Genomic DNA, 26,572 nt, shown 5'->3' with positions numbered 1-26,572 from the left:
GAAGTCCAGTGGTTAGAACTTGTGCCCTGAGATCAGAGCTGCCACTTAGCAGGTGTGAGACTGGCAAGAAACTGCCTTCCGGGGCCTCAGTTTCCTCCCCAGGAATCTGGAGTAATAAAGGTGGTAATAATTTTGATGGCAGCCAGGACAGGGAGAACCCAGGCCACCTACACCTTCCCCCATTCCCGGATGTCCACCTGCACATCTGGCTTTCTTCTGATGCTGACCACGTGGTGAAACAAACAAAACCCAACATGCCATAACAAACAAAAATTGCGACATTTAATTTTTTTTCCCCCCAACCAAGACACTGACACTAGGCTGATTTCCCCTTACAATGTGATTTTCTACAACAGAAGCCGGGAGACAGAGATACAAACACAGCCTTCTGAATAAGGGGCGGTGGTGGCGGCAACATTCTGTTAGAAAGGAGGGGGTTAAAAAAAAAAAAAAAGACCAAAAGAAAAAAAAAGATACCCCCTCCCACCCCCCCATTTCCCAGCTCAACCCTCTAAGAGAGAGGAGAACACAGAAGATCTCCATCCCAGCAGACCACACCATGTGGTCAGTTTGGGGTGACCACAAAAAAAGTAACCTAAAAATATTGTAGACTTTTATTTTCTTTAAATCTCCTAGTAAAAACGTTAAACTGTCTTTCAAGAAGATTCCAAACTGGCATTGCATAGACTGATTCCTTTCCAAAAATATCTTTAATATAGTCTTTCTCTATATATAGCATTTTACGTCCAGGAGCTGTGGGTGCCTGGCGGGAATTCACCGAGCTTGAGAAGACCAGAGATTGAAGAAAGGGCTCCAGGCCTCTGGCTCCAGCTAGTGTTAATTTGGATGTGGCCGAATTCTCAGTCCAATTACCCTGGCCCAGAGACTGGCATGGAAGAATGTGGCAGGCTCTGTCTGCTTCTGGGGTGTCTGTCAAGCCCAGACCTCGACTTGGGTGGGGCTGGGGTTTGGGGGAGTCCCAACAGCACCAGAACTGGCTGTTTTATGCCTGAAGCCCGCAACTTTGAGCCAGACCCCAAATACACCCTGAATGCGCTTCCCCATTGGGCAAAGGTCACGCAGACACAGAAGGGAAGGAGAGGGCTCTCTCGTTTTCTGGGGGTCACTTCACCTGGAGACTGCACAGCCAGCTTCCTTGTAAAGCGCCAGGTGCCTGCGGGGCAGGAAGGGACCCGCAGGGCTAACCAGAGCCCTCTCCAGCCACAGCAAGTACTCTGTCCTGTCTTAGCAAGAGCCTCCTCACATTCAGTTTCTAAGAGTTAGGGGATTAAAAACAATGACAACGAATCCTAGAAATGCTCTCCTCCCAAGGCCAGGAGGTTCCAAGACAAAGGCTCCAATTCTTGCCAGCTGGAGCATAAGGGCAAGGAGCCCTCCCAGCCTGGGGAGGACACCCCACCGGCACCTGCACCCCACCAGGGAGAGAACCAGTATCCTGCCCCCCCCCCCCCCATCTAGATCCCTAGTCCTGCTGGGACCCAGCCAGCAGGTAGCAGGTAGGGCAGAGAACAGAACCACCTCCCCTCACCGGGGGGGAGGAGAAAATACCAAACTGTGAACTCAAAAAAAAAAAAAAAAGAAAGAAAGAAAGAAAAGAGGAAATGAAATGTTAAAAAGAAAAAAGGTATAGGAGTACGTAAACACCAGCCTGCTGGGTTCACACAAAATAAGTGAAATTTCAGGGTGGCAGGGAAGTCTGTCCAGGGACTGGCTGGCAGTCAGAACCCATTTTCAAGCAAGTAAGGAAGACGGGAGGGGTGGGGTGCAGACAGCAGAGGCTTTAGCGAGGGGTGGGGGCAGGGCCAGACTGCTCCCCACCTCGCCTTCGCCCAGAGAGAGGGATGCTTCCAGAGGAGGGCTGAGGCTTTTCTGGCCAGGAAGCCAGCTCCGGGCCAGTCCGGTCACAGCCCACCTGCCTCTCAGCATCGGCCCCAGCCTGGGCTAGCTGACCCTGCGGGAGGGAGAGGGGGCTTTGCTTGCCAAGCCCAGCCCAGCCAGACTCTCAACCTCTAAGGGTTTGGGAGGCACCTTCCCTGGCTTCCTACAGGAAACCAGCTGCTCAGGATCCAGCCCCGAGCAGAGGTGAGCCACCATCGATGCTCAGACCTTTCTCGACATGGGCTCAGGCCTGAGCTGGAGCTAAACAGGGGGAGAGGCGGTGCCACGTTCCAGCCGGACCGCTAGAGGCAGGCGCTGGCTGCACAGCAGGCAGTGCCAGGGAATCCTTGCGAAGGGCTCAAGGGAAAGGCAGGCAAGGGCCAGGGGGGCTGTGCTGGAGACGAGCATGTGCAAAGTGCAGGCTGCCGGGGCAGCAGGAGAACATTCGTTGGGGGAGGGGGTTTCAATGTGGAGCGTGGGTGGTCTTGGTTCCCAGGAGAAGGCCGCCAGCGGGTCCCCCAGGACACAGGGAAGGGACAGCTGAAGCACTAAGCAGTCAGGGAGCCATGGTGGCGGGATTCTGGGGGTGGACCGGCCCTCCCAAGGGCAAGGGGGTGGTGGAGCAAGGCCCTGCCAGGGCACGGCTGAGCCAATGCTCCTGGGGTGAGCAGGGACACGGGGCAAGAGGCCCTTCAGCCACAGGCATCCCCGCGCAGAGATGCCACTGCATGTCCCCACTGAGGGGCCCAACTGGTCTCCAGCGGGGCAGTCCCGGCCATCTTGGTCTTGTCCACCTGCTTCGTGGGCCTGCATGGCCTGCCCCCCTAGTGGTTCAGAGGAGAATATTCACAGTGGTGCCCGGGGCCTGGCAGGCCAGGAGGGTCCCGGCATGGATGGGAGGACAGTGGAATGATGCTTTGGGGCAGGAGCGGGGCTGGAGTGCACGGAGGAGGCACAGATGAGATGTGGCGCGGAAGGTGATCCGAAGCGGAAGGTCCCTCGTGGAATGCTGCGGGCCTGGATGCCCACGAAGGCAGGGCCCTTCTCCAGGCTGGACGCCTGCTCCTCAATGGCTTTCGATTACGACAGGCTCATAGACCCCAGAGGAGACCCTGCAGGGGAGGGGAGGGGAGAAACAGGTCAGCTTATCCTCCTAGACGCTCTTCCGGGGCAGGCCCTTGTAAGCACCCCACGAGTTGGCACTGTAACTAACTGGCCCTGTTTCACAGAGGGGTAAACCGAAGCTCAGGGAAGTTGAGTCACCTGCCTAGGGCAACACAGATGGTAAGTATCAGAGTCTGTGGGATCGCAGAGCTGCTACGGGCCGCGTCTGAGCCCTTCCTGAGCACCAGTGGCTTACACTCAGGGGTGTGCTGCACCCATCCTCAGAGCAGCCCTGGCAGGGAAAGACTTCACTCCACCCCACTTGACAGATGAAGGCACTGAGGTGCAGAGGGATCATGAAGCTTACCAAGAAGACAGCAGAAGGTCAGGGAGCCTGGTTGGCTTTTTTTTTCCCCCACGGAAGCCAGGCCCACCCAGCCACAGGGTCATGGACATTCAGGGCTTGGGGTGCAGCTCTGCTAAGACCTTGCTCCTGATTAAATTGGTTTCTCCCATCCCCCGTATCCTCACTGTCATAGGGGGTTAGGGGGTGGTGTTTACAAACCTCCAAGGAGGTTTTCCTCCTGTTTTCCTCTTGCCCACCTTACCCGGGACAGCCCAGGAAGCCACCAGGAAAGGCAGCTGCACTTTCAAGCCTCAGCCAGCAGGTGTCAGCATAGCAGCACCAGAGGGAAGGTGCCGGGCGCCTGGGCAGCTCAGCCACGTCCCCCCACACCCCGGAACCTAGATGTTAGATGTGCACTTTCCCATCCGGCCCACAGGAACAGGGGGGAAAGGCCTCAGGACGACCCTGCACATGGGAAGCTCCTCTGCTCATTCATTCAGTGAGCCAGTAAACATGCTACAAATAAATAAATGATCACAAGAAGGCCCTCTATAAACTGCAGACCTGAAGCCCAAGTTTGGTCCTACCACCCCCTCATATGTAAACATTAGGCAGGCACAGATCTGTGCTGCTCACTGTTGCATCCCCACGACCTAGCTCAGTGCTTGGTGCATAGCTGGTGCTCAATAAATATTTGTTCAATAAATAAAATGAGTCAGCAGCATCATTTTTAGGGGTTCTCAGATCCAGAAGGAAGGGAAGAGCAGAGGGCAAAATAGAGACGGATAAAGCCCCTGCTGTGTGCCAAGCCCTGTGCTAGGCACTTTCCAAGGCTATCCTTGCAACCCTCAGTCAGAACCAACCCTGCATGTTGTCCCAGGTTTCTAGGTGGAGACGGTATGGTCCACACCATTTGACGGATAAGGAAACTGAGGTTCAGAGAAGTGACTGGTCCAAGGTCACAACGTGGTGATAAGAACTGGCATTCAAAGCCAGGTCAGTGTCTGCAGAGACCTTGTTCTCACCCCTGTTCCCCATGGCCACCCTAGTGACCCAGCCCCAAACTGTCACCCTTACCTGTTGGCCAACTGGATGCCACTCAGCGTGGTAGAGCCATCACGGCTCACAAACAGCCGGAGGTTGCTGTCTGTGGGGACACAGGGGAGGATGGAGGCTGAGTGGGGCAGGGGCAGCCAGGGGACCCCCGGAACAGCTGGCATCGTCCCCCGGTCCTCCCCATGCGGGCAGCTCACCCTCAGTGTTGCTGCCGTCCGTAAAGTCTTGGCTTTGCATGATCTTCTCCACGATGTCATCTGCGTCGATCCGAGTGTCATCCACCCAGGTCGGGTGACTCTCCACGGAGTCCTTCTTCCGCCTGGGGTGGGGCAAAGCAGGGCAGAGTCACAGCAGTCCGGCCAGCGACAGGCACAAGGAGGACACCGGAGCACCTGCAGCACTGAGGCTGCTCTGAGTGCACATGAGGATGTATTCCCAACTGTGTTCCTTCAGCCCTCACCTCGGCCCACGGGGCAGGTGCCATGACCTGGTTTTATGGATGCCGACCCCGGAGGCTGAGAGGTTACCTAACCTCGTAGCCTCCGAGAGGCTGCACGGCGTGTAGACCAGGGACCTAGGTACACCAAGGCACACACAACGGCACGTGCATGCCAGGCCCAGGCCATGCCTTGCATGTACGACCACTGGCTGAATCATCACCATCCAACCCTCTGGGGTGGGGGACCCTGCTGTCCCCGTGTCACAGGTAAAGAAGCAGAGGTTCAGGGTGCTCCTGAGACGGGTCTGTTCTCCAGGAGCGCTGTGCTCACCGAAATGAACGGTCAGACAGATGCGGGGGCCGAGGCGGCCGCGGCGGCTTCTCGGGGGGCCGGTGCTCCCGCTCCCCGCCCTCGGGGCCCTCCACAGTCATGCTGAGGCCGCCCGAGGCGCTGCTGCTCGTCGACGTGTTGCGGCGGTGCGTCAAGTCCGAGAGGCTGGAGGAGCGCGAGTGTTCTGTGCTGTAGCCTGGTGGGCATTTGGGGAGGCTCGTTACAGGGGCCGGCCAGGGAGGTGGAGGGCCAGGGGCATGGAGCCAGGCGGGCACTCACCAGAGATCTTGGACTGCTGGCTGGCGTAGCTGGAGTTGCGGGAGTGACCGGAGTGGAACACCTCCTCGGGGCTGGACAGGTTCTGTTCGGCCTCCTCTGGCACCCCTGGAAGGCGGGGAGACAGGCTTACCAGCGGTGCCGGCCCCTGCCATTCACCCACGTCCTCTCCCTGGGTCAGGGTGGGGGGTGGGGGGGCGCGCTGAGTGTTTCCCATTTAACAGACTGAAAAGCTGAGTTCTACCGCCGCCACAGTTCACCGCTAGAGCCCAGGTCTGTCCATTCCACAAACATCCGTGGGGACCTCCTCTGCACAGGGTTCTCTACCGGGGGCCGTAGACGGGAGATGGTGTCACAAGGCCAGTGGGAAGGGAGAATGTTGAATAATGACCCACAATTAACCACAACTGAGGTGCGTGTTACAGAACAGGGAGCAGTGTGTACGGGGGTCTGACCCAGTCTGGGATCAGGGAAGGCTCCTCTGAGGAGAGGGCCTTAATGGGAGGCCTTCAGGAGGCATGGGAGGGAACAAGCCACATAAAGCATCAGCGAAAGAACCTTCCACACAGAGGAACAGCAGAAGCAAAGGCCCCGAGGCTTTAATGAGCCTAGGTCAGTAGAGCCAGAGTGGAGGGAATAAGGGGAATGGGGAGTGGCTGACAGTCCTGTCACAAGCCACCCATAAGCCCAACTTCGGAAACAAAGTTGCCGGCACTCGCCAGCAGGGGGCACAAGGGGCCCAGGCGGGATCCACTCAGGGCTCCACGAGTGCCTGCCCACCAGTTCTGGTCACAGGAAGGAAGGACTCATCTCGTCCATCTCCTCCTCAGAGAACAGCACACCAGGCCACAGGCTGGACCCCAGTCCTGCCTGTGTCCCCATCCAAAGCCACGGGGCTTCTCAAAACAGGTGCTCTGCAGACGGGGTGGGGGTTGCAGGAGGAGATGGGTAGAAAACCAGTTAAGAGGCGCGTGGGGGCTCAAATCCCCGCCCTGCCTGGGAGAGGCACCTCTTCTACTTGGTGCAACAGGCACCGTCTACACTGGGGTGGCCTGGTCCAGAAGCTGGAGAGAGCGATGGCGCAGGGAAGCCCTTGATCTTGTGAGCAGTTTCCAGCCCGAGGCGGGCTTTCAGTTCTAGGGCTTACCTGACTGAGTCTACAGGAAAAATGGGAGCGGAAGAAAGCTGGCCCTTGAGGTCAGGGCCCTCTCTGCTCCCAGCCGCCCTGGGGGTAGAATCACTCAGCAAACACCCGCTGAGCTGCCGGAGGCCCAGCACCCTCTCTCATTGCTCTCATGGTGCAAATGAGGGCGGCAGGTGCTGCCCTGCTCACTCATCGGCTTAGTCTGCCTCCCAGCTCCGGGCTCACCCCCAGGGACGGGGTCCTTGTACAAGGCTGGTACTCAGGGGCCCCACTTCACCATGCACAGCACTAGACACGGGGTGGCAGGGGAGGCTGGAGCCTCCTCTCCCGTAGCCCTTCCTTATCCTAATGGCCAGGCTGTCTCCTCTGGGGATTCAGGCATCTGCACTTTTTATGACGTTAGTAATAACGGTAATTTAATAGAAAGCCAGTGCTGGGAAATATATAGAGTACCTACTGTGTGTCAGGCAAGGCTAATCTCCAAAGCAACCCAGGATGTAGTTACTATGGCTGATCCCATTAGTCAGGGGAGGATGCTGAGACTGGAGAGGCAAAATGGCCAGTCCTGGTCAGGCAGCAAGCGGGAGAGAAGCGCTCACGGCACATCCCTCTGCCAGGAACATTGCCCCGCACCCCACACCTCGGATTCGGCTCAAATGCCACCTCTTCAGGGAGGCTTCCATGATTGCTCCCAGGCAGATGCTTCCAGTGCCCGTCACAGCTCTTGTCACACCTGAAGGTGACATGGACTTATTTACCGCCGGACTGACTTCTGTCTCTCCTGAAAGACGGGGCCTCGAGGTCAGGACACTGCTGCGATCCTGGGGCCCAGCACAGCGCCCGGCATGCAGGAGGGGCTGAGACTTCGGCCCACTGGAAGCATGGACCGGTGTAAACGCCATCCCAACACCTCTGTCTTCTCAGCAAGCGTCCCCCTTGGGACCTGGGGAGACTGAGCTGAGCCTTGGGCCACAGGGAGGAGCAGGGCAGGTGGAGAGTGGCACCTGAGCTGAGGATGGTGGGCCTCGCCTTGGGGGGCCGGGATCCCGTCAGGGAGTTGGTGCCACCGCCGCCGCTGCCGGTCCCACCGCCCTTGCGCGTCAGCTGCAGGGAGGAGTCCTGGCCCGGGACGGAGATGGACTTGGCGGTGGACGGCGGCCTGGGGAGGAAAGATGGCTGTGACTGGGGTGCCCCATGGTCGGGGTCAGACAAAGACAGGGGAGCCCAAGAGCCCCGAGGTGGGAAGAGTCCCTGTGTGGCCCCCCACAGCCTGTGCCCACGCTCACGTCTTAAAGCAGGGGTCTCCGGAGAGCAGGAGCATTCCGATGGTGACCTGCACAGAGGGAGAGATCAGCCACACCACGGCCACCCCCCGGCCCAGGGGCCTCCCTGCGGTCCACCTGCTCTGGCTTCAGATGGGCTGGCCTCTGATCCCGTCTCTGCCCCTCGCTGGCCCCGGCGAAGCCACCGAACCGCACCGAGCCCCCGTTTCCGTGGGTGGAGGACAGAAGCGCTCCTGACACCCGTCTCCTGAGACAGTGGAGAGGACTCGGGGAGATGAGGCTTGGCATGCTTTGGCGCCAGGCACACAGTGAGGGCAAGCAGAAAAAGTTAGCTACTGTGACTTTAACACTGTGACGAGGAGGCGGCTACAGTCCCTCTCCAGCCTCAGGGCCTGCTCATGGCCTCAGTGTGGGCAAGGGTATGCGAGCTCCACACGGCAGGCAGGCAGGCAGGCATGAGGGAGGCTCACGAAGCCCACCTGGTAGGGAGAGGGTTCACCAGGCACAACATGGTGGGTGGGAGTGGGAGATGGGGTGCCCACAGAGCCCAACACGGAGGGCGGGGGCTTGGTGAAAGCGTGTTGAGTAAAGGAAAGCAAGAAGCCATCAGAAGTTCGACATCATGCACCTGGGCAGAGATCAATGGACCAAACAAGGCAAGGCTGGGTCCCCAAGTCTGGGCTGAGATAGAGCGACGGGAAGAAGGAGATGGGGTAAGAAATGGGTGCTCGTAAGCCAGTGCCAACACTGACAAAAATGGAGATCGTTGGGCTGAGACTTTTTTGTTGTTTTAAGTAAGCTCTACACCCAATGTGGGGCTCGAATTCATGACCCAGAGATCAAGTGTCACATGCTCTAAGACTGAGCCAGCCAGGCACCCCCTGAGACTGTTTTTCCTTTTTTTTTTTTTTTAATGAATTATTTCATCTGGCTGTGATAGTGCCTACAAAGTAGGTGATGACCCCAGGCTGTAGGAGAGGGAAGCAGGACCCAGACACAGACTCAAGGGAAGTAAGGGCCCAAAGCCGTGCAGACAGGACGTGAGGCAGCTGGCTTTGCAGCCACCTGCAACCCACCCCCCCTTAGGCCCCCTGGTTTGCCTAAGGGCGCACAGGGCCAGTGGGGTGAGACTGAAAGGTCCCGGCTCCCATCACAACTAGCCTGGACCTTTTTGGGTACTTCTGGGTGTCTCCGCAAAGGGCCTAGGGGCTGCAGCACCCCAGGCCACCACCTCTGCCTGGCTCTGCTTTAAGCACAACATGTTCCCGCTGGGTCAGCTGGCAGAGGTGTGGTTAGGGCAAGACTGTTTTCTCAATCGGGTGGAAGGGTGTGGGGACGAGGAAGAGAGGTGTGCTGGCCGTGGCAGATGCCCAGATAGCTCTGTCCTGAGAGGCCAGAGAGCCAGCTGCCTGGAGGGAGGGAGCTGCCCCGGCCGCCAGAAACCTGCCCGTGGCTGGGCTCTCGGAGGAAATCCCTCGGTCTGCCCGGCTCAAGGGATGGCAGGTTCTTCCACACTGACCCTCCACTGCGAGCTCAGGCAGTCTGGTGTCACATGGGGCAACGGTTGGGAGCCGGACCGTGGAGTCAAACAGCTGGGGGCCAAGCATCAGTTCTGCCTGTGACCCCAGGCAAATGATCTGACCTCTGTGCCCTGACCCCCTCCTATGCAAAACTGGGACCAAACCACACACCACACCCGATGGGGCTGTTGTCAGGTGTCATGAGATGCGAAGTGGCAAACACCTGGGGATGCGCATCTCACCAAAAGTGCTCATCAAACCCTTAATGAGACTGCTGGGGTCCCCCCCCACCGACCCCCCCAATTAAAGATGGGGAAACTGAGGCCAGTGGCAGAGCCAGGTTTCTGAGGGTGGTTTCCTGACCCTGGGACCACATCTTCCTAGTGTCTAGGCTAGGAATCCGTATTTTTCACAACCCCCCAGAGGATGGGGGCAGGTCTGCCGGGCTCCTTTAGTAAAAGGGGCAGAAGAGGTGGTGGGGGACCCTGGTACCTTGAGGATGGAGTTGTCCTGACGGGTGTTCTTCGTGTCATATCCCTCCAGCAGGCAGCAGCGCACTGTGGAGCCTGAGCCTGCGAATTCGGCCAGGTTCAAGTCGGCGAAGCCCAGCTGGGAGGGACAGAGGAGAGTGTGGGAAGCTGCAGGGGGTGTGGGCGCACAGCGGGCAGCACAAGGGTTAACTTGTCAAGGTTGTGGGGGGCAGGCAGATCCCTCGGGCCCGCCCCACAGCCCAGACTGAGTGTTGCATAATGGCACCCAAGGACAGAGGCTGGTCTGGGGCTCACATCCCTGAGCCGCACAAAGCGCCCTTTGTGCCACATCCCAGCGTGCACTAGGGCAGCGCCTGAGATGAAAGGACATTGTTGTCTGTGACACAGAGGCATTGTTCCCTGGGAAACAAGGCTGTGCTGTGGGAGCCGCCAGGCCAGCACGCAGGGGGGAGGAAAGGCCCGTGGGAACTTGGTATGGCGTGGGGGGGGGGGGGGGGAGGTGGGAGGGCAGGAGTCCCTCATGGAGGTTGGAGTGGGGGGCTGGTGGGAACACCTGGCTGTTCTGGGACGCAGAGAGAGGCACCAGAGACACAGAGGGAGGTGGGAGAACGTTTGAGAACAAAGTGTAGGAGTTAAGAAAGCCTCCGATAGAAGCCAGGTCTCCAGACCTGTGGGCAGGAAACTGAGTTAAGGCAGGGGGTGCTGGGATTAGGGACTTGGGGGGCAACCAAAGCAACAAGTGGCATTTACTGACCACCTGCTGCTTGCAAGTCTCCACGGCAGAGTTTAGGGGCACACATGCTAGAATTAGAGGTTTAGGGGGTTCACATCCTAGCCCTGCCATCAAGTCACAGGGACCCCCGTTCGGCAGAGAAGGAAACTAAAGTTCTGGATAAGTGACTTCCCCAGGGCCCCACACCGCCTAACCCGCAGAGCCAGGCCCAAGACCAGACCCTCCCAGCACCAAGTCCAGCCGCCCCTCTGGGCCCCGACTTCCTTCCCTGGAGAACGGGAGCAGGGCCTGGCGAGGGCGTTTGACTACAGGACAGAGGGGAAGGGCCTGCAGGTCTGACACGCGCCAGGCACCTGCTAAGCGTCTGCCAGTAGTTCCTTCTGGGCAGCTGTCCCTGCCCATGTGAATTAGTGGCAGGAGAAATCTCCACTCTGGTGGCACCTTCCACAGCCCAGTTCTAGCCACCGTGCCCAGGGCAGAGTGCACAGCCCAGAATGCTGAGCTTCCTGAGCTCTGGTCAGTGGGAAGGGACACGCCTTCCACGCAGGGCGAGGTGAGGCAAAGGCATTTCCCCTCCGGACTGAGCCCATCCCCTGCTCCCAGGCCGCCTCCCAGGGGCCACGGAGGGTGGGCTGTGAGTCCCCACCACGAAGGGGGTCGAGGGCAGAGCAGGCTTATTCAAAGCCAGAGGTGACCCTTCCGGAGCCACCTTGTCTCACTTTTCCCAGGGGGTGCCATGCAAATGGCAACAGCACAGACGTGCGACAGCGGGGGCTGGCGGAGTACCCGGCACCCAGCCGTACAAGGGGATGCTGCCTCTGTTAGCCGGCAGAAGGAATTTGTGAGGACGTGAAAACATGCCCACGGTGCACCAGCAAGCGGAAACCACGCTGTCGAATCTGTTGAGAACAAGTCCCTTTTGTGTATTTAAAGATCCCACTGTCTGCGTGCACATAGGTACACGTACGGGGAGCTCATTGTCTACTCCTCTGACCCACACGCGCATATGTTTTACTCGCTGCTCTGTGTATTTCCTAACTTTCTTTTCCTTAAACGGTCTGGAGAGACCTTAACGAACCCAAGGATGGGATCTGGGGAGGAAGCCTACAGGGGAAAGGGGTGGCAACTTCCCTTTTCACTCCGAACTTCTGTGCCATTTGTGTTGTGACAAGCACATGGGACCTTTATATTAAGGGCAAAGACAATCTATAAAGACATCTCCAAAAAACAATACATCTCATGCAGAGCTGAGTGTCTCCTGTTTGGGGCAGAGAAGGGACTGGAAGTTCTTCTGGGAGCTTCTCTCATGCCTGTCCCACCCCACTATCCCTTCACAGCCCCACTCACCTTGGAATAAGCCTTCCCGCCTTTCAGCTCCTGCACAGAGAGACAGAGACACAAGCAGCAGTGTAACTGGGGAATCCAAGTGATCTCGGGCATCTCCCCGGGTGCCTCCCACCCCACACCAAATCTGACTGCTGGGGGGGAAGACAAGCCAAGGGGCAGAGCGTCTCTCAAGGGGACAGGTCAGGGGATGGGCCTAAAGCCGCTGGACCAGCGGCCTCACACCCGCCGCCTTGGCCTTGGGCCCGCAGCCCCCCGCCCCAGCCCGGAGCCCAGCCTCACCTTGCGCACCGACACACGGAAGATGCAGGGGTCCAGCAGGCCGGTGGCCGGGTTGGCGCTCATCTTACACACGAAGGTGAACCTCTTCCGCCACCGCACGCAGTTTTCCCGCACCTCCTCCCTGCAGGGCAGACAGACAGGTGAGCACAAGCAGGCAGGTCAGCACAGGTATCAGGGACAGGGCTGGCCTTTAGGGAGTAGAGGGAGGAGGGGAGCTCTGGCTTTTTACTTTGTATCAGAGAGTGACTGTGTTTTCCTAACAAGAACATGCTTGTGGAAGTGTTGCAAAAACAAAAATAGTAAGTGATAAAAAGTGAAAAAACACAAGGTAGGGGTGAGGTCAGGCTGGAGGCAGCTACTCCTTGTCCCTGCTCCCAGCACTGCCCCCTCCCCTTGTCCTGTGGCTCCTTCCTCTACCTCCCACTGGCCCCTGACCATTCTGTTCGGCCGACCCTCACAGCAGTCTTCCCCAGCAGACGAAAAGCGACGTAAGCTGCCCAGTGTCGCCCAAACAGGAAACAGTTGGCCTTCGGAGACCATTTCTTTGCCACTAACAACAACAATGATAGTAATAATAGCCATGTCTAGCGCTCGGATCGCACTTCACACGTGCTGGGCAGCTCTCACGGCACTTTAGTGGGGCTGCTCCCAGGGTCAGAGACCCACGATCACGCCCGCCCTTCCAGCAGCTGTCTGGGACGGCTACTACCCTTAGCCCAATCCCACATGCACAGACGCCGGAGCTCAGGGGGCTAGCATGCTGGCCCGAGGCCCACCGCAGGCACAGCAGAACAGGGCCTTGACCTTGAGCAGTGGGCCCCAGGGGCTGCATGCGTCACTCTCACCATACCGGCCTGAGACACCACCTTGGGGTCCTCGGCTTCCCTGACACTAACTGGGGGTCTGGCCTTCCGGCCCGCACTCCTGCTGCACCTGGGAAGTATCGCCACACCGAAAACCGCAACACACCCTTAATAGGGAAATGCTTCGTGCCCTGGGAGCCAGAGCAATGCCAGGAGCTCCCCCAGCCTCTCCCAGCTGCTCGGCAGGACCTGGGGTGGCACTGGTGAGTCTGCATTCCTGCACAGCTCCCCGGCCCCACGCAGCCCGCCTGGCAGAGCCCGTGCTCAGGAAGGGGTGGCCACGGAAGGGAAGGGACGGCATGAGAGACATTATCTCCTGCTTCATCATCCCATCTAACAGGAACAGCCACGTGGACAGATGAGGAAGTGACCGCCCTACACCCCGGGGGACCCGAGGATCACAGGTTAATTGTCAGACTGGGGCCTGAGGTTGGAGGGTCAGCGCAAGCAGAGCATCATCGGAACGGGGGCGTGTTTGCTTCTCGCACGACCTCAGACAGTAGGCTCTATGCCACCCCCTTCTACCGCTGAGGGCACTGGGACCCCAAGAGACTGCCCCAGATCACATCCCCAGTGACTGACAGTGCAGGATTTGAACCCAGGACTGTCTGACTGCAGTCAAAGCATTTGGCCATCACCTTGGTTCACAGGCCCCAGAGCCGGGGAAGGCCTGGCAGGTGGAACCCACCAGGGTTCTGGGGCCAGCAGTGCCCTGCGATGTACCTGAGACCCCACCAGTGTCTCTGACTGACAAGTATGAGTCAGGCACTGAGCCTGTGGTGGACTTTATTCACAGACCGACAGTGACAGTTACCCCGGTGATGACTCAGTGTCACCAGGAGGGGGTGGAGGGAAGGGTGAGTCAGGGTAGATGACTGACTTGCAGGGGGGTGACATTCAAGCTCAGGCAGGAATGAAGAGAGGGGAGTAGCCAGTGGGGGAGACAGTTCCAGGCAGAGGAAACAGCATGAGTGAGGAACAAATAGACTTTGGTTTCCTCGGCTATGAAAACCCCTGCGCCAAGCCTCTCTGAGGAGCCCCCTCCGGACTCTACAAGGCTTCTCCTACATCCTGTCGGGGCCGTGACGAGGGACGACAGGACTTGGGTCAGGCAGACCTGGGCTCACGGCCCTCAGATCACTGAGTGACTCAGCGAGAGCTCGACCTCTCCACCCTCATGGGCAAAACAGGCACGCCACCCGCTGACTTGTGGGCACCAGGAGGCATCAGTAGGTCCCTCAGAGGCCCCAGCCTGGGGAGGTCCGTGAGACGTGTCTTGCGTGATGAAGACGCTGGGGGTCCAGAGGGACTGTCCCCAACGTGCTCTGACCTTGTTAGGAAGGGGAGCTCCAGCGACTCCCTGCAGCCCCAGTACTGGCACAAACAGAAAAGGTTGGGGCTGGAGACGAGGGGGAGGGAGAAGAGTGCCCAACCCCCAGCAGACGTGGCAGGGACCTTCAAGAAGCGGGTGCCACAGGGGGAGCAGGGGCCCTGGGCTGGGGAGCAGCCCCTGCCGCAACCATGCTGGTTCCACCCACTCATTCAAATATGTGCCAGTCCCTGTCGCTGGGACCACCGCAGTGACCAGCTTACATTGTGGTGGGACAAAAACGAGGTCAAGCAAACTAGAAAAAGAAATGGTAGTGGGCGGAAAGAACTAGAATTACCTTTATTGGCAGATAATTTGAGCTTGTATGTAGAAAATCACAAAGTGGGGCGCCTGGGTGGCGCAGTCGGTTAAGCGTCCGACTTCAGCCAGGTCACGATCTCACGGTCCGTGAGTTCGAGCCCCGCGGCGGGCTCTGGGCTGACGGCTCAGAGCCTGGAGCCTGTTTCCGATTCTGTGTCTCCCTCTCTCTCTGCCCCTCCCCCGTTCATGCTCTGTCTCTCTCTGTCCCAAAAATAAATAAACATTGAAAAGAAAAAATTAAAAAAAGTAAAAAAAAGAAAATCACAAAGAATCCACTAAAAACTATCAGAATACAAGAGTTTAGCAAGGTTTCAGGATACAAGATCAGTAAACAAAAATCCATTATTTCTATATACTAGTGAACATCCACAATGAAATGAAGGAAATAATTCCATTTATAGAAAAGCCAAAAAGAACACAATAAATAGAATCAAATTTAACGAAAGAAGTACAAAATGTATTCTCTGAAAACTACCAAACATTATTGAAAGAAATTCAAGAAGATCTAAATAAATGGAAACACATCCTACAGTCATGTTTCAAAAGATCTAATCTTGGTGTGACAATACTAGCAAATCGATCTAAAAATTTAACACAGTCTCAGCTGGCTTCTTTGTAGAAATTTGACACACTGGCCCTAAACCTTCGAAATTTAAGGAACCAGGATAGTCAAAGCATCTAGAAAAAGTAGAACAGAGCATAATCAAAGGATTCAATGTCTTTGGCTGCAAAACTTCTACAAAGCCACCATAATCAAGAAAAGATGGTTCTGGCCTAAGGATGGACACATAGATCATCGGAATGGAATTAAGAGCTCAGAAATAAACCTTCACGTTTATGGCCAATTGGTTTTCAGCAAGGGTGCCTGCCAGTAGGGGAAGAGGGTAGTCTTTAACAAAAGTTGCCGGGACAAGGAGATATTCCTGTGCGAGTGAATGATGTAGGACTCGTGTCTCACACCACATACAGTAACTAACTCAATATGAATCAAAGATCTAAATTTAAGAGCTCAAACCCTTAACCGCCTGGGTAGTTCCAGGTGGTTAAGCATCTGACTGACGGGCTCAGGTCATGATTTCATCGTTTGTGAGTTTGAGTCCTGCATCGTGCTCGGTACTGACAGTGTGGAGCCTGCCTGGGATTCTCTCTCCTTCTCTCTGCCCCTCCCCAGCTTGTGTACCCGCTCTCTCCCTCTCAAAATAAATAAATAAAAACTTTTTTTTAAATGCCCAAATTATGAAATTCTTCAAAAAAAATAGGATAAATCTTTGTGATCTGGAATTAGGCAAGGGTTTCTCAGATAGGACACCAGGCAACAAAAGATAGAAATGCTGGATTTCAGGGGCACCTGGGTAGCTCAGTCGGTTAAGCATCCGACTTCAGCTCAGGGCGTGATCTCGTGGTTCGTGAGTTCAAGCCCCGTGTCAGGCTCTGTGCTGACAGCTCAGAACCTGCAGCCTGCTTCAGATTCTGTGTCTCCCTATCTCTCTGCCCCTCCCTTGCTGACACACACTCTCTCTCTCAAAAAAATAAATAAATAAATAAAAATTAAAAAAAGAAACAGCTTTCTCAATATTGAAGACACATTTAAAAAAATGTGTAGACACATAAAAAAAAAGAAATACTGGATTTCATCAAAATTAGCCTTTTTTGTGACTCCAAGGGCACCATGAAGAAAGTGAGACAGTGGCTCAGTCAGTTAAGCATCTGACTTCAGCTCAGGTCATGATCTTGTGGTTCATGGGTTCAAGCCCTGTGTCAGGCTCTGTGCTGACAGCTCAGAGCCTGGAGCCTTGCTTTGGATTCTGTGTCTCCCTCTCTCTCTGCCCCGCCCCCACTTGCATGCGCATACTCTCTGTCAAAAATAAACAAACGTCAGGGGTGTCTGGGTGGCTATCAGTTAAGCGTCCAACTTTGGCTCAGGTCATGATCTCACAGTTCATGAGTTCGAGCCCTGCATTGGGCTCCGTGCTGACAGCTCAGAGCCTGAAACATGCTTTGGATTCTGTCTCTCTGCCTCTCTCTGCCCCTCCCCTGCTCTCTCTCCCTCTCTCAAAAATAAACATTAAAAAAAATTAAAAATAAATCAATAGTGAGAAGGCAACCCACAGATGAAGGAAACTATCTGCAGACCAGATACATCACAAGGGAATTGTCGCCAACCAATAGGTAAAGGGCACTTACAACTTAACAGTGAAAAACAACCCAATTTAAAAATGGGCAGATGATCTGAACACACATTTCTCCAAAGAAGATACGCAAATGGCCAACAAGCACATGAGCAGCTGCTCAACATCATTCGCCATCAGGGACACACAAATCAAAACTATAACGAGTTACCACTTCATACGCACTGGGAAGGCTATAATCAAGACCGATAATAACAAGTGATGGCGAGGGGGTGGAGACGCTGGAACCCTCCTACACAGCTGGTGGGAATGTAAGCCGGTGCACCCCCTTTGGAAAACAATCTGGCAGGTCCTCAAAACATTCAACTCAGAGTTACCTTATGACTCAGCAATGCTACTCCTAGGTGTATATCCAACAGAAATGAAACACATGTCCACAAAAAACAGATTGTGCATGAATGTATACAGCGATATTCGTAACAGCTCAAAAGCGAAAGCTACCCAAATATCCATCAACCAGTGAATGAATCCATAAAACGTGGTCTATCCATTCAGTGGAATTACTGCTCAGCAATCAGAAGAAATTAAGCACTTAACACCTGTTACCCCGTGGCTCAACCTTGTGATATGCTAAACGAAAGAAGCCAGTCACAAAGAACTGCATGTTGTGTGATCCCACTTACATGAGACGTCCAGAATGGGCAAATCGCTAAGAGATAGAAAGACTGGTTGGTGATTGCCAGGGGCTAGGGGATTCGGGAGAAAATAGCGAGGGACTGCCAATGGGTATGACGTTTCCGTTTGGGGGTGATGAAAATGTTCTAAAATTGACTGTGCTGATGGCTGCACAACACTGTCAAGAGACTAAAAGCCACTGAAATGTGTGCTTTAAACAGGTGAAAAACCAAAAAACACGGTAGGTCGGATAAAGAGAGAAAACTGGAGAAAACAGAGGGGGTGTGGTCGGTGAGGGAGCAGGGGGTTAGGTGTCATGAGGGGCCTCAAGGGCCCGGGTGAGGTCTTTGAATCTTATTCTGACGGTGCCTCTGTCTTGCCACGACGGCTTTAGGCACAGGCAGAGAGCAACCCTGGAGTAGGTGGGTGGAAGGGTGGAAAGCAGCCAGAGGCCCAAGCCTGAAATGGGAAGCCGGGGGCCGGCCATGGCTTCCACGTGGACCCTCAGATCTCCACTCGCCCCCCCTCCACTCAACTCAGCCCAGGCGATGGAAGCAGCTGCTGGAGACCTGAGGAGAACGCTCACAGTGTCGGGCATGTTGAAACACCCCAAGGAATTAGGATTAGTGTCTGGGAACAAAAGCCGATATCGGATGGTAGGCTCTCTCCCTGCCCCTTTGTGAGTCTGCCCTGGGAACGAGCGGCCAGGAAGCCTGAGGCCCTCTCCGGGTTCCTGTGGGCCTGCCAGGCCGAACCAGAGAAAGCCACGTGGTGCCCTCCCAGGCTCAGGTAACAGGCGCCTTCCTCTCCCTCCGCAGGAAGATGGGCCAGGACAGGGCTCACCGGAATCAGTGCTGGGCCACCCCCTTGTTTCCACAGGGCTCTAAATACACACTATTAAATGCCACCACTCCCACGGGAGAGGCTCACACCTCCGCCCTGGCCCACCCCAGGAGGGCACAGGGAGGGTAAAATAAACACCCAGCAGCGGCCATTTCCTGAGGGCCTGCCATGTGCTACCTGGAGCCCTTCGACACTAAAAGTTGCGTGCTGTCGTGGCCACTCCTCGCTGAGTGAGGCTCAGAAAGGTTGAGTCACCCACCCATAGTCGCAGAGCTGTGAGGAGCACGTCTGTGTCCAGAGCCCATGTCACAGAGCCAGAGATGGCCCGGCCAGGACTCGGCCCTACGGCCACCTCTGGAGAGAGGGACTCGGGCACCCCTAGTCGGGTGGAAGGGAGTCACAGGTTCAGGAGAGGGATGATGGAGGGAGATGAACACAGGCTCAGGGGCAGGGGAGGGCTGTTCATAAAAAAGGCAGGCATGAGGATGTCAAGCAAGTCAGTTGCCATGAGCCCCAGGGGGGAACTGGCCAGGCTTGTGGAAGTCTCAGGGACTTGATTCGCTCATAAACCTTTTATTAAGCACTTGGTAGCTGCCAGGTAGAGCTGAAGGCCCTGGGGATACGAACATCGAACGCAACAGAAATTCCTGCCCTCCAGGGACTTACAGTCTGGCAGTGGGTAGTAGGAGACCGACAAAATGGGACAGACACATATCAGATGGTGGCCTAAGTGCTGTGGAGGAAAAAGGGGACCAGGTGGGGAAGCAGGCAGTGCCCAGGCAGAGAGAGCGTGAGAGAAAGGTGACCAGGGAAGGTGACATCTGAGCAAAGAGCTGAAGGAGGTGAGAGTGACCCAGGCACTGGGGACAAGCCGTCCGGGCAGGAGGAAGAGCTTAAGGGCAGAGACCCTGAGGTGAGGGCGTGCCTGACATGTTTAAGAGACTTTTCAAAAATGCTTATTTATTTATTTTGAGAGAGAGAGAGAGAGAGAGAGAGAGAGAGAGAGGGAGAGAGCACGAGCAGGGAAGGGGCAGAGAGAGAGAGAGAGGGTGAGAGAATCCCAAGCAGGCTCTGTACTGTCAGCGCAGAGCCCGATGTGGGGCTCGAACTCACGAACCGTGAGCTCGTGACCTGAGCCGAAATCAAGAGTTGGAGCCACCCCGGTGCCCCTTGACATGTTTAACAAAGCCAAGGAGGCCAGTGTGGCTGGAGCAGAGTAAGCAAGGGGGCCGGTGGGGGCGAAACGGGAGAGGGGGTCACGGCCCCAAGCTTCCAAGCCGTGGAGAGGTGCCGTCGATCATGGACGTCCACGTGTGCACAGGTGGGTAGGGAAGGACAAAGAGACGACATGAGGGGACGGGCAACTGTGTCCTTTTCTTTCCGAACTGGAACTATCAAGGTGGCTTTTTTTTTTTAAAAGCACAACTAGGGGGAAATGAACTCGTCTGGGAGTCCTCAGCATTGCAGTGACGTCTGAGGCCACAAAGCCACCGTGGCGAACGAGCCCCGGCAATAGCAGAGGCCCCACGCGAGACCCCTGATGGGTGGCTAGCACCCTGACAGGTGAGTGCCACGTGACACTGCTATGACCTCGATGGACTGTGGGCCCCGGGGACAGGGACCGGGCCTGGCTAGGCACCCTTGGCCTCCGCGTACACGGGCAGTGACAGGAGGCACAGTGAGCGCCTGTCTCGGAAAGATGGGGAGTGTGAAAGAATTAAAACCAACGAACATCTAGGGAGAAAAGTCATAAATAAGATGTTCGTTAAGAAACCAGGACTGGGGCGCCAACTCTTGATTTCCGCTCAGGTCGTGATCTCAAGGCTGCAAGCGCCGCATCGGACTCTATGCTGACAGTGCGGGGTCTGCTTGGGATGGTCTCTCTCCACCCCTCCCCCCCCCCAAAATAAATAAATAAACTTAAAAGAAAATAAAAACCATACAGGGCTGTGCGTCCCCTCTGCTTGTCCTGCTGACGTGGCTCAGGATAGGTGGGAAAATGGAACTAAAAAGACGATGAAGCCTAGAGAGGAGGCTATCCAGAAGCCTGGACTCCGGGCTTCCGGGCAAGGGGCTCATTCTCATTCATCTGTGTGCTGGCATGAGGGGACAGGTCGAGGGAAGGAGAGAGCTCACAGCAGGTCTGGCTGGGGTGGGATGAGGGACCAAGACCGTCTTCTTCATTTCTGTCCAAGAATCGTTTCTATAATCGAAATGTAAACCGAGAAATGCGAAAAGGGCGTGAGATCAGAAGGGGTGGTCAAAAGCAAACTTATCTCCCTGATTCAAGGTCTGGGCCCACACTCGCCCTCCTTCAGGACCGGGCGCCCCTCACCCCCCAAGCCTAGGGTTTCAGGCCTGAGTACCCAGAGCCATGCTGCCAGGGATAGGTAATTACAGAGACTGGGTTTTCAGGGGAGTTTTGTTTTTAGCTTTAAGATATACAATTAGACGTCCAAATCCCAGGAGGCAGGGTGAGCCCTCCACCCACCGCAGCCCACTGTGGCCATCCCAGTGGCAGAATTCTGTTATTTCTGGGTTGTCCTGAAATAGGACAGAGCACCACACCAGGCTGCTGTCATCAGGCCAGCAGAACTCCCTTGGAGCCCCCCTGGCCCCAAATCCCAGGGCCTCTATTACGTACCCACAAAGACTTACTGTGGGTGCTGGCTTGGCACGAGGCCCCGGGTGGGTGTGGGGACACTACGGGAGCAGTCCTCCTGAGGGAGTCCCCAGTTGAGTGGGGGAGACAGACACTACACAAGTGACCGATAACTGCCACCAGCCTCCGAGAGTGCAGACGGGGGCCTGACCCGGTCTGGGGCAGTGACACCAGAGCTGGGACCTCAAGGTGAGGTTGGCCAGGTGAAGATTAGATGAGACGTCCTAGGTCATGGGAACGGCCCAGGAAGACCCAGAGGGAAAGGGGTGGCTTCCAGGAAGAGATAGGACAAGGCCAGGGAGGGGCGGGATCAGGTTGGTGAGTGACCCCAGGAGGTCTGTCTCAGGGAGCCCGGGCTTCTTCATCTGCAGAAGGGTGACACTGCCCACCGCCTGAGGCTGTCACAGGGTGACTCCGCGGTGCCGCGTCCAGCTCCTTCCTCCTGATCAGCTGGACGGGGAACACAGAGAATTCTGTCAACACGGTGCGGGTGGCTGCATCTTCCTGGTATCTGCCTTGCCGTGTGTCAGAGACCAAGGCAGCTGGCCACCACTGGGGCCTCACGCAGATGATGATGGCATTTCATCTGTCACCACTATCTCCCCAGAGCCCAGGACAGAGCTGAGCAGAGTGCGACTCTCACTCTAGACCACATTCCCCCGCACCCCTCCAGGCTCATCTTTAATTTAATCAATAGTAAAATCAGATCCTGTTCACTGAGCTTGTTGTACAGGAAGAGTGTTTCTTTTTTTTTTTTTTTTTTTAATTTTTTAAAAATGTTTTTATTTATTTTTGAGACAGAGAGAGACAGAGGATGAGCAGGGGAGGGGCAGAGAGAGAGGAAGACACAGAATCTGAAGCAGGCTCTGGGTTCTGAGCTGTCGGCACAGAGCCCGACGCGGGGCTCGAACCACGAACTGTGAGATCATGAGCTGAGCCGAAGTCGGACGCTCAACCGACTGAGTCACCCAGGCGCCCCTACAGGAGAGTGTTTCATATACGTGACCAACCGAATTTTACCACAATCCCATGAGGCGTGTGCCATTATCATTGCCAATTTACAGATGAAGAAACTGAGGTCCAGAGAAGGGCAGGATAGGTTCCAACTCACAGAACAACAGGGTGGGATGCTAGTCTGAGGCGGCCCGACATCACGGCACAGGTTCACTTCTTCCCCGTGTCCGTTCCCCTCAAAAGCAGGAAGTGGACCTGGGAGGCGGGAAGTGCTTCTTCCTGGGCCCCAGCCACTTGAAGGCTGTGAGGAGTGGCGGGCCAGGTTGAAGTGAGCCCCCATCCTCGGCCCCTCAGAGAAGTTTGGGACTCCCAGCAGGAGACACCTCAGAGGCCAGGCTCCACGGTTCCCCAAAGTCGGCTCACTGCCGCGTCCCCGGCACCCGGCCCAGACCAGCATCATGACCCAGGAAGCGCAGCAAGATCCCAGAGCCTTAGCAGCCCCGGCGTCCCCGTCACTCAGGGGACGAGGGATCGGTGCGGTGGGAGCCACCTCCTGGCCACAGGCTGTCCATGGCCCTCAGGGTCCTTGCAGATGGGAACCGGTTAGGCCCTTCAGTGCCTCCCCCTGGAGCTGGAGCAAGGATGCGGCATGGCCAGCAGCCACCAGAGGAGCAGAGAGTCGGGAGAAGGGAACCTGGGGTATCAGTGGGGCGGCCCATGGAACAGCCTCCGGTGTGACCCCACGCCCAGCCTCAGCACCTCACCCTCCCAGCCGCCTGCCCTCGTCTGCACCTCCGGCTCGTGACCACCGCCGCCCGCCAGCACAGAACCCCAGTCTGGCAGGGAGTGGCTCAGTCGTGGCCACAGGCAAGGCCCCATAGGACAGGGCTTCTCGGACTTGAGTGAACGCCGCAAACTCCTTGGCTCGTCACGCGGATTCCCAGGCCCTGCCAGAGCTACAGACTGCAGGGTGTCTGGACCTCAGCACCACTGCCATCCCGAGATGGAAATTCTGGGTTGTGGGGGCAGGGGGGGGGGGGTTCTCCTGTGCATCGTCGGATATTCAGCAGCACCCTGCCGGGAGTACAACGCCAGCTGGGACCACCAAAACTGTCTTCAGACATTGCCAGCTGTCTCCCCGGGGACAAAGTCACCCCGTGAAGAACCACTGCTACAGGCCTCGGGCCGAACTTTTGGAACACGCCCTCCTGTGATTCCGATGCGGGAGCTGGGCCGCCACCTAAGAGAGGGCACATCCGCAAGGACTGAGTGGGACCCCAGGGACCCCCTCAGCCCCAGCTGTGCTCCTGGGTTCCTGAGAACGCTGGCCCCTGGATTCTTCCCATCTAGCCCCTACAATGACAGGTAAGCAGAGTGAGGCTGCACCCCCTAAGTCCCTCCCAGCTGGTCCAGCACCCCCGGGGAAGGGGGTGCTGTCACGGTGCCCAGCCTGCTCCTCCTCAGCCACACCCACTCCATCATCTCCAGCCCTTGGCTGGGTTCCTGGAGGAACGAGCGGTCGCAGTGATGCAACCCAGGTTCCCGGCTGATGAAACCCAGCCCAGGCCGGGAGAGGAGAGAGTCTAATAAGGAAACAATTTAAATCCACAACATCTGCCTGCGCTTCCCCGAAGAGAAGAGAGCACAGCCGCCCGGGGAGGGGCCCACCCCAGGGAGCAGCCAAGGCGTCCATCCAGGGGCTGTGAGGCGCTCGAGCTCCCATCCCAGCAACGTGGCCAACGTGGCAGCCCAGCGGCATCGGGCTCCTGCCAGGAATTCAGGGCCGCGTGCAGGGAAGCAGCTTGCTGTGGTTCTGACACTGCCAGTGACAGGGTGAGGCGGCAGCCAGTTCCTAGAAGCCAGTCACTCTGTGCTGACACCGGAGTGCTGGGCGGGGGCGGGGGCGGGCGGGTGGAGGGAGGGGGCCCCGGCCGCCCCGAGACCTCTTCTCTGCTCCCCTGCCAATAGGAGTCCTGCTGGTGGCCCAGGAGCAAAGGCTGGCATCAGCAAGTGACCCATGGAAGTACAGAATGGACAGCCCCCTGGGGGCTTCAGAAACTCCACATCGGAAAAGGGGTAGGGGGTCAGCCAAACCACTCAGGCTTAGTGGGGAAGCATAGGGTTAGGAGTAGGATTCTGGAGTCACATGCACCTGAGTTTGAATCCTGCCATTCATCAGCCCCACAACCCCGAGCTGGATCAAAACCCCAAAAGCGGGCAAGTGCCAGCTTCCCCATTTTGCAGACACAGGCACATAGCCTCTCTGCCCCAGCCTTCTGCACCCAGTCAGGCCATGTAGGTGGCCTCCCCACCACGCAGGCGAGGGCCTATGGACGCTCTTCTCAACTGACAACGGGGGGCCATTCCCTCTTGTTCTTAGAGCCCAAGAGGAGAGCGGGCCATTGAAGGGGTCCAAAGTAGACTGCTAGCTTTGACCAAGTGCTGATCCAATCCCACGCACCCCACTACCCAGTGTGACCCAGCCTGGCTCCTGTTTCCTAGGTATCCAGGCACACGTGCCAGGTGCTACTCAAGCATTAACTCTCTGCAGGCACGACCGCCACCTACTTCACAGATGAGCAAACTCTCAAGAAGTCCTCTGCTCACACAGGAGGTGCTTATCTGGCCCACCAAGCCTGACCTCACGAGCCCACCCCCAGAGGGCACTCACGTGGAATGGGGGATGTGGCTGCAACCGTCGGAAGCAGGAAGCCAGGCTCCTAACTTCCTAACTGAGCCTCCCCTTGCCCACCCCAGGACCATATATCTGGGTATTTCCCCAGGCCTTGAACCCGGCAGGTGGCCCAGGCTGCTCTTGGCTGACTCACATCTGGGTGGCGTTTGAATCATCCAAGGAAGACAAACAGGGGGGAGGGAATCCCATCCCCAGAGTCCTGTTCCTTGAATGGCTGGACGTAAGTGAGTCACGGGTGTGTCCCTGTCCTCTGAGCCCCTATCCAACCCCGCTAGGCCTTCCAGGTAAGCACCCTTCCCCCAACTACTGCAGCTGGACAAATCACTTCCTCTTCTGGGTCTGGGTCTTAGGTGAAAACAAAACAAGGCTCCTGTGTCTCAGAGCATGGGACTCCTGGACGCAGGGCCTTTGTCTCACTCACTGCTGCTTCTGAGTCCTGGGATGACACCTGGCACATAGTAGGTACTCAGTAAGTATCCAATGACTAAATCAGTGACCTTCACAGCCCTGCTCTCAACAAGGGCTGCCATGGGCCTTCGTGCAATGCTCTTTCCGTCTCCAGGAAGAGAGCCTCCCAGCGGTGGCTGGGCCATGTCCTCTGGCTCTCCACAGAGTCCAAGGCGTCGAGAGTTATCGCTACCTCTGGATCTGTCCCCAGCTGTTCCCACTGCCCCGCACATGGCTCCCTGGTCTCCTGAAGTGACCGAGGAATACTCAGAGACCACTCAGACTCAGAGTCATGTCTCCTCACAGACTCAGACCTGTTTTACCAGCCATCTTCAGCATTTCTCCGAGATTCCAACCACAGGACAGAAAGCTCAGGGTCAGGTGGGACCATGAGGCCATCACTCACCATTCTCTACCTCCTCCTTGACACCTGATTCTCCTACAGACTCATGCTCTGACCCTGGGCCAATCACTGCCTCTGTCATTCACTTATGCCATATACATTAACTGAGCATTAACTACACTGAGCTGGGCCTGAGGGGGACGCTGAAGATACCCCCCGAATAAGCCTGGGCATCAGTCTTGTCTGCATCCAAACCGGGCGTGGCCATTCTTACTCAAGTCCATGTGATTCCTCTTCAGCCAACTCAAAATCTTCAGAAGGGGCTGGAGCCTTCTCTTGGCATTCACAGAGAGTACCCAGTCAGTCAAAGGGCCATTCCCAAAAAATGGGGCAGGGCCAGAGCAGGAGGGAGAAGCCAATGCCTCCCCTCCCCCTCGGTGCTCAGTACTTCCCTGAGCATGGTTGCGACTAATGGTCTCCCCCGGCTCATGGGCCCCCAGGTCAGGGGCCATGGCTGTCTTGGCCACTGCTGGGCCCAGTGCCCAGTGCAGGGTCAGGGCAGTAGCCTGGCTCGAATCACAAATGTTTGCTGACTGGGTGAAAAACAGGAAGAGAGAAGAGAAACAGTTAAAAGGAGAAATGGAGGAACGTGGATTTTTCCTTTCTGTCCCACCCGTGGATCCCCTCCAATAACTGCCCGGGATTAATAACAATCACTGCCAGCCTTCGCTGAGCACGTACTCTGTGCCAGGGGCTATGCTGGGTACACAACAGGTGTTAATCTACTTAATCCCACACCAAATAGCTTATCACCCCATTTCACAGATGAGGAAAGCAAGGCTTAGCGAGATCCCGTGGTCTGGCAGCCTCAAGAGCCACTCCTCCCTCCGAACTGCCAAGCCCTGCGGTCCAGAAGCCCCTGCTGGGGTTTGCGAGCAGCAGAAGGAAAATCTGCAGCCGGAGAAGACCGCTGGCAGCTGCCAAGATGAGTTATGGCCTCGTAAACAGGAGCGATGCTTATCA

At 56.5% G+C, this 26,572-nt stretch overlaps 1 protein-coding gene across 1 annotated transcript in view; it reads right to left on the bottom strand.

Annotated features, from left to right (window-relative positions):
- Positions 1–260: 260 nt before the first annotated feature.
- The window catches only part of EEIG1 (estrogen-induced osteoclastogenesis regulator 1), a 35,480-nt gene continuing 9,168 nt past the window's right edge, over positions 261–26,572 (bottom strand). The window contains exons 2-11 of the mRNA XM_047830117.1: positions 12,249–12,369; positions 11,970–11,999; positions 9,891–10,007; positions 7,882–7,928; positions 7,600–7,754; positions 5,455–5,559; positions 5,176–5,371; positions 4,603–4,724; positions 4,427–4,496; positions 261–3,011 (exon numbers count right to left, since the gene is read on the bottom strand). Coding sequence (XP_047686073.1) covers positions 2,966–3,011; positions 4,427–4,496; positions 4,603–4,724; positions 5,176–5,371; positions 5,455–5,559; positions 7,600–7,754; positions 7,882–7,928; positions 9,891–10,007; positions 11,970–11,999; positions 12,249–12,369 — 1,009 coding nt within the window. The 3' untranslated portion in view covers positions 261–2,965. The remainder of the gene's footprint in view (positions 3,012–4,426; positions 4,497–4,602; positions 4,725–5,175; positions 5,372–5,454; positions 5,560–7,599; positions 7,755–7,881; positions 7,929–9,890; positions 10,008–11,969; positions 12,000–12,248; positions 12,370–26,572) is intronic.

The sequence above is a fragment of the Prionailurus viverrinus genome, chromosome D4, assembly GCF_022837055.1.
Source record: "Prionailurus viverrinus isolate Anna chromosome D4, UM_Priviv_1.0, whole genome shotgun sequence".
NCBI classification, from domain to species: Eukaryota; Metazoa; Chordata; class Mammalia; order Carnivora; family Felidae; genus Prionailurus; species Prionailurus viverrinus.
Note: the sequence above shows the minus strand (reverse complement) of the source record. Positions and strands in the feature narration are given on the sequence as shown.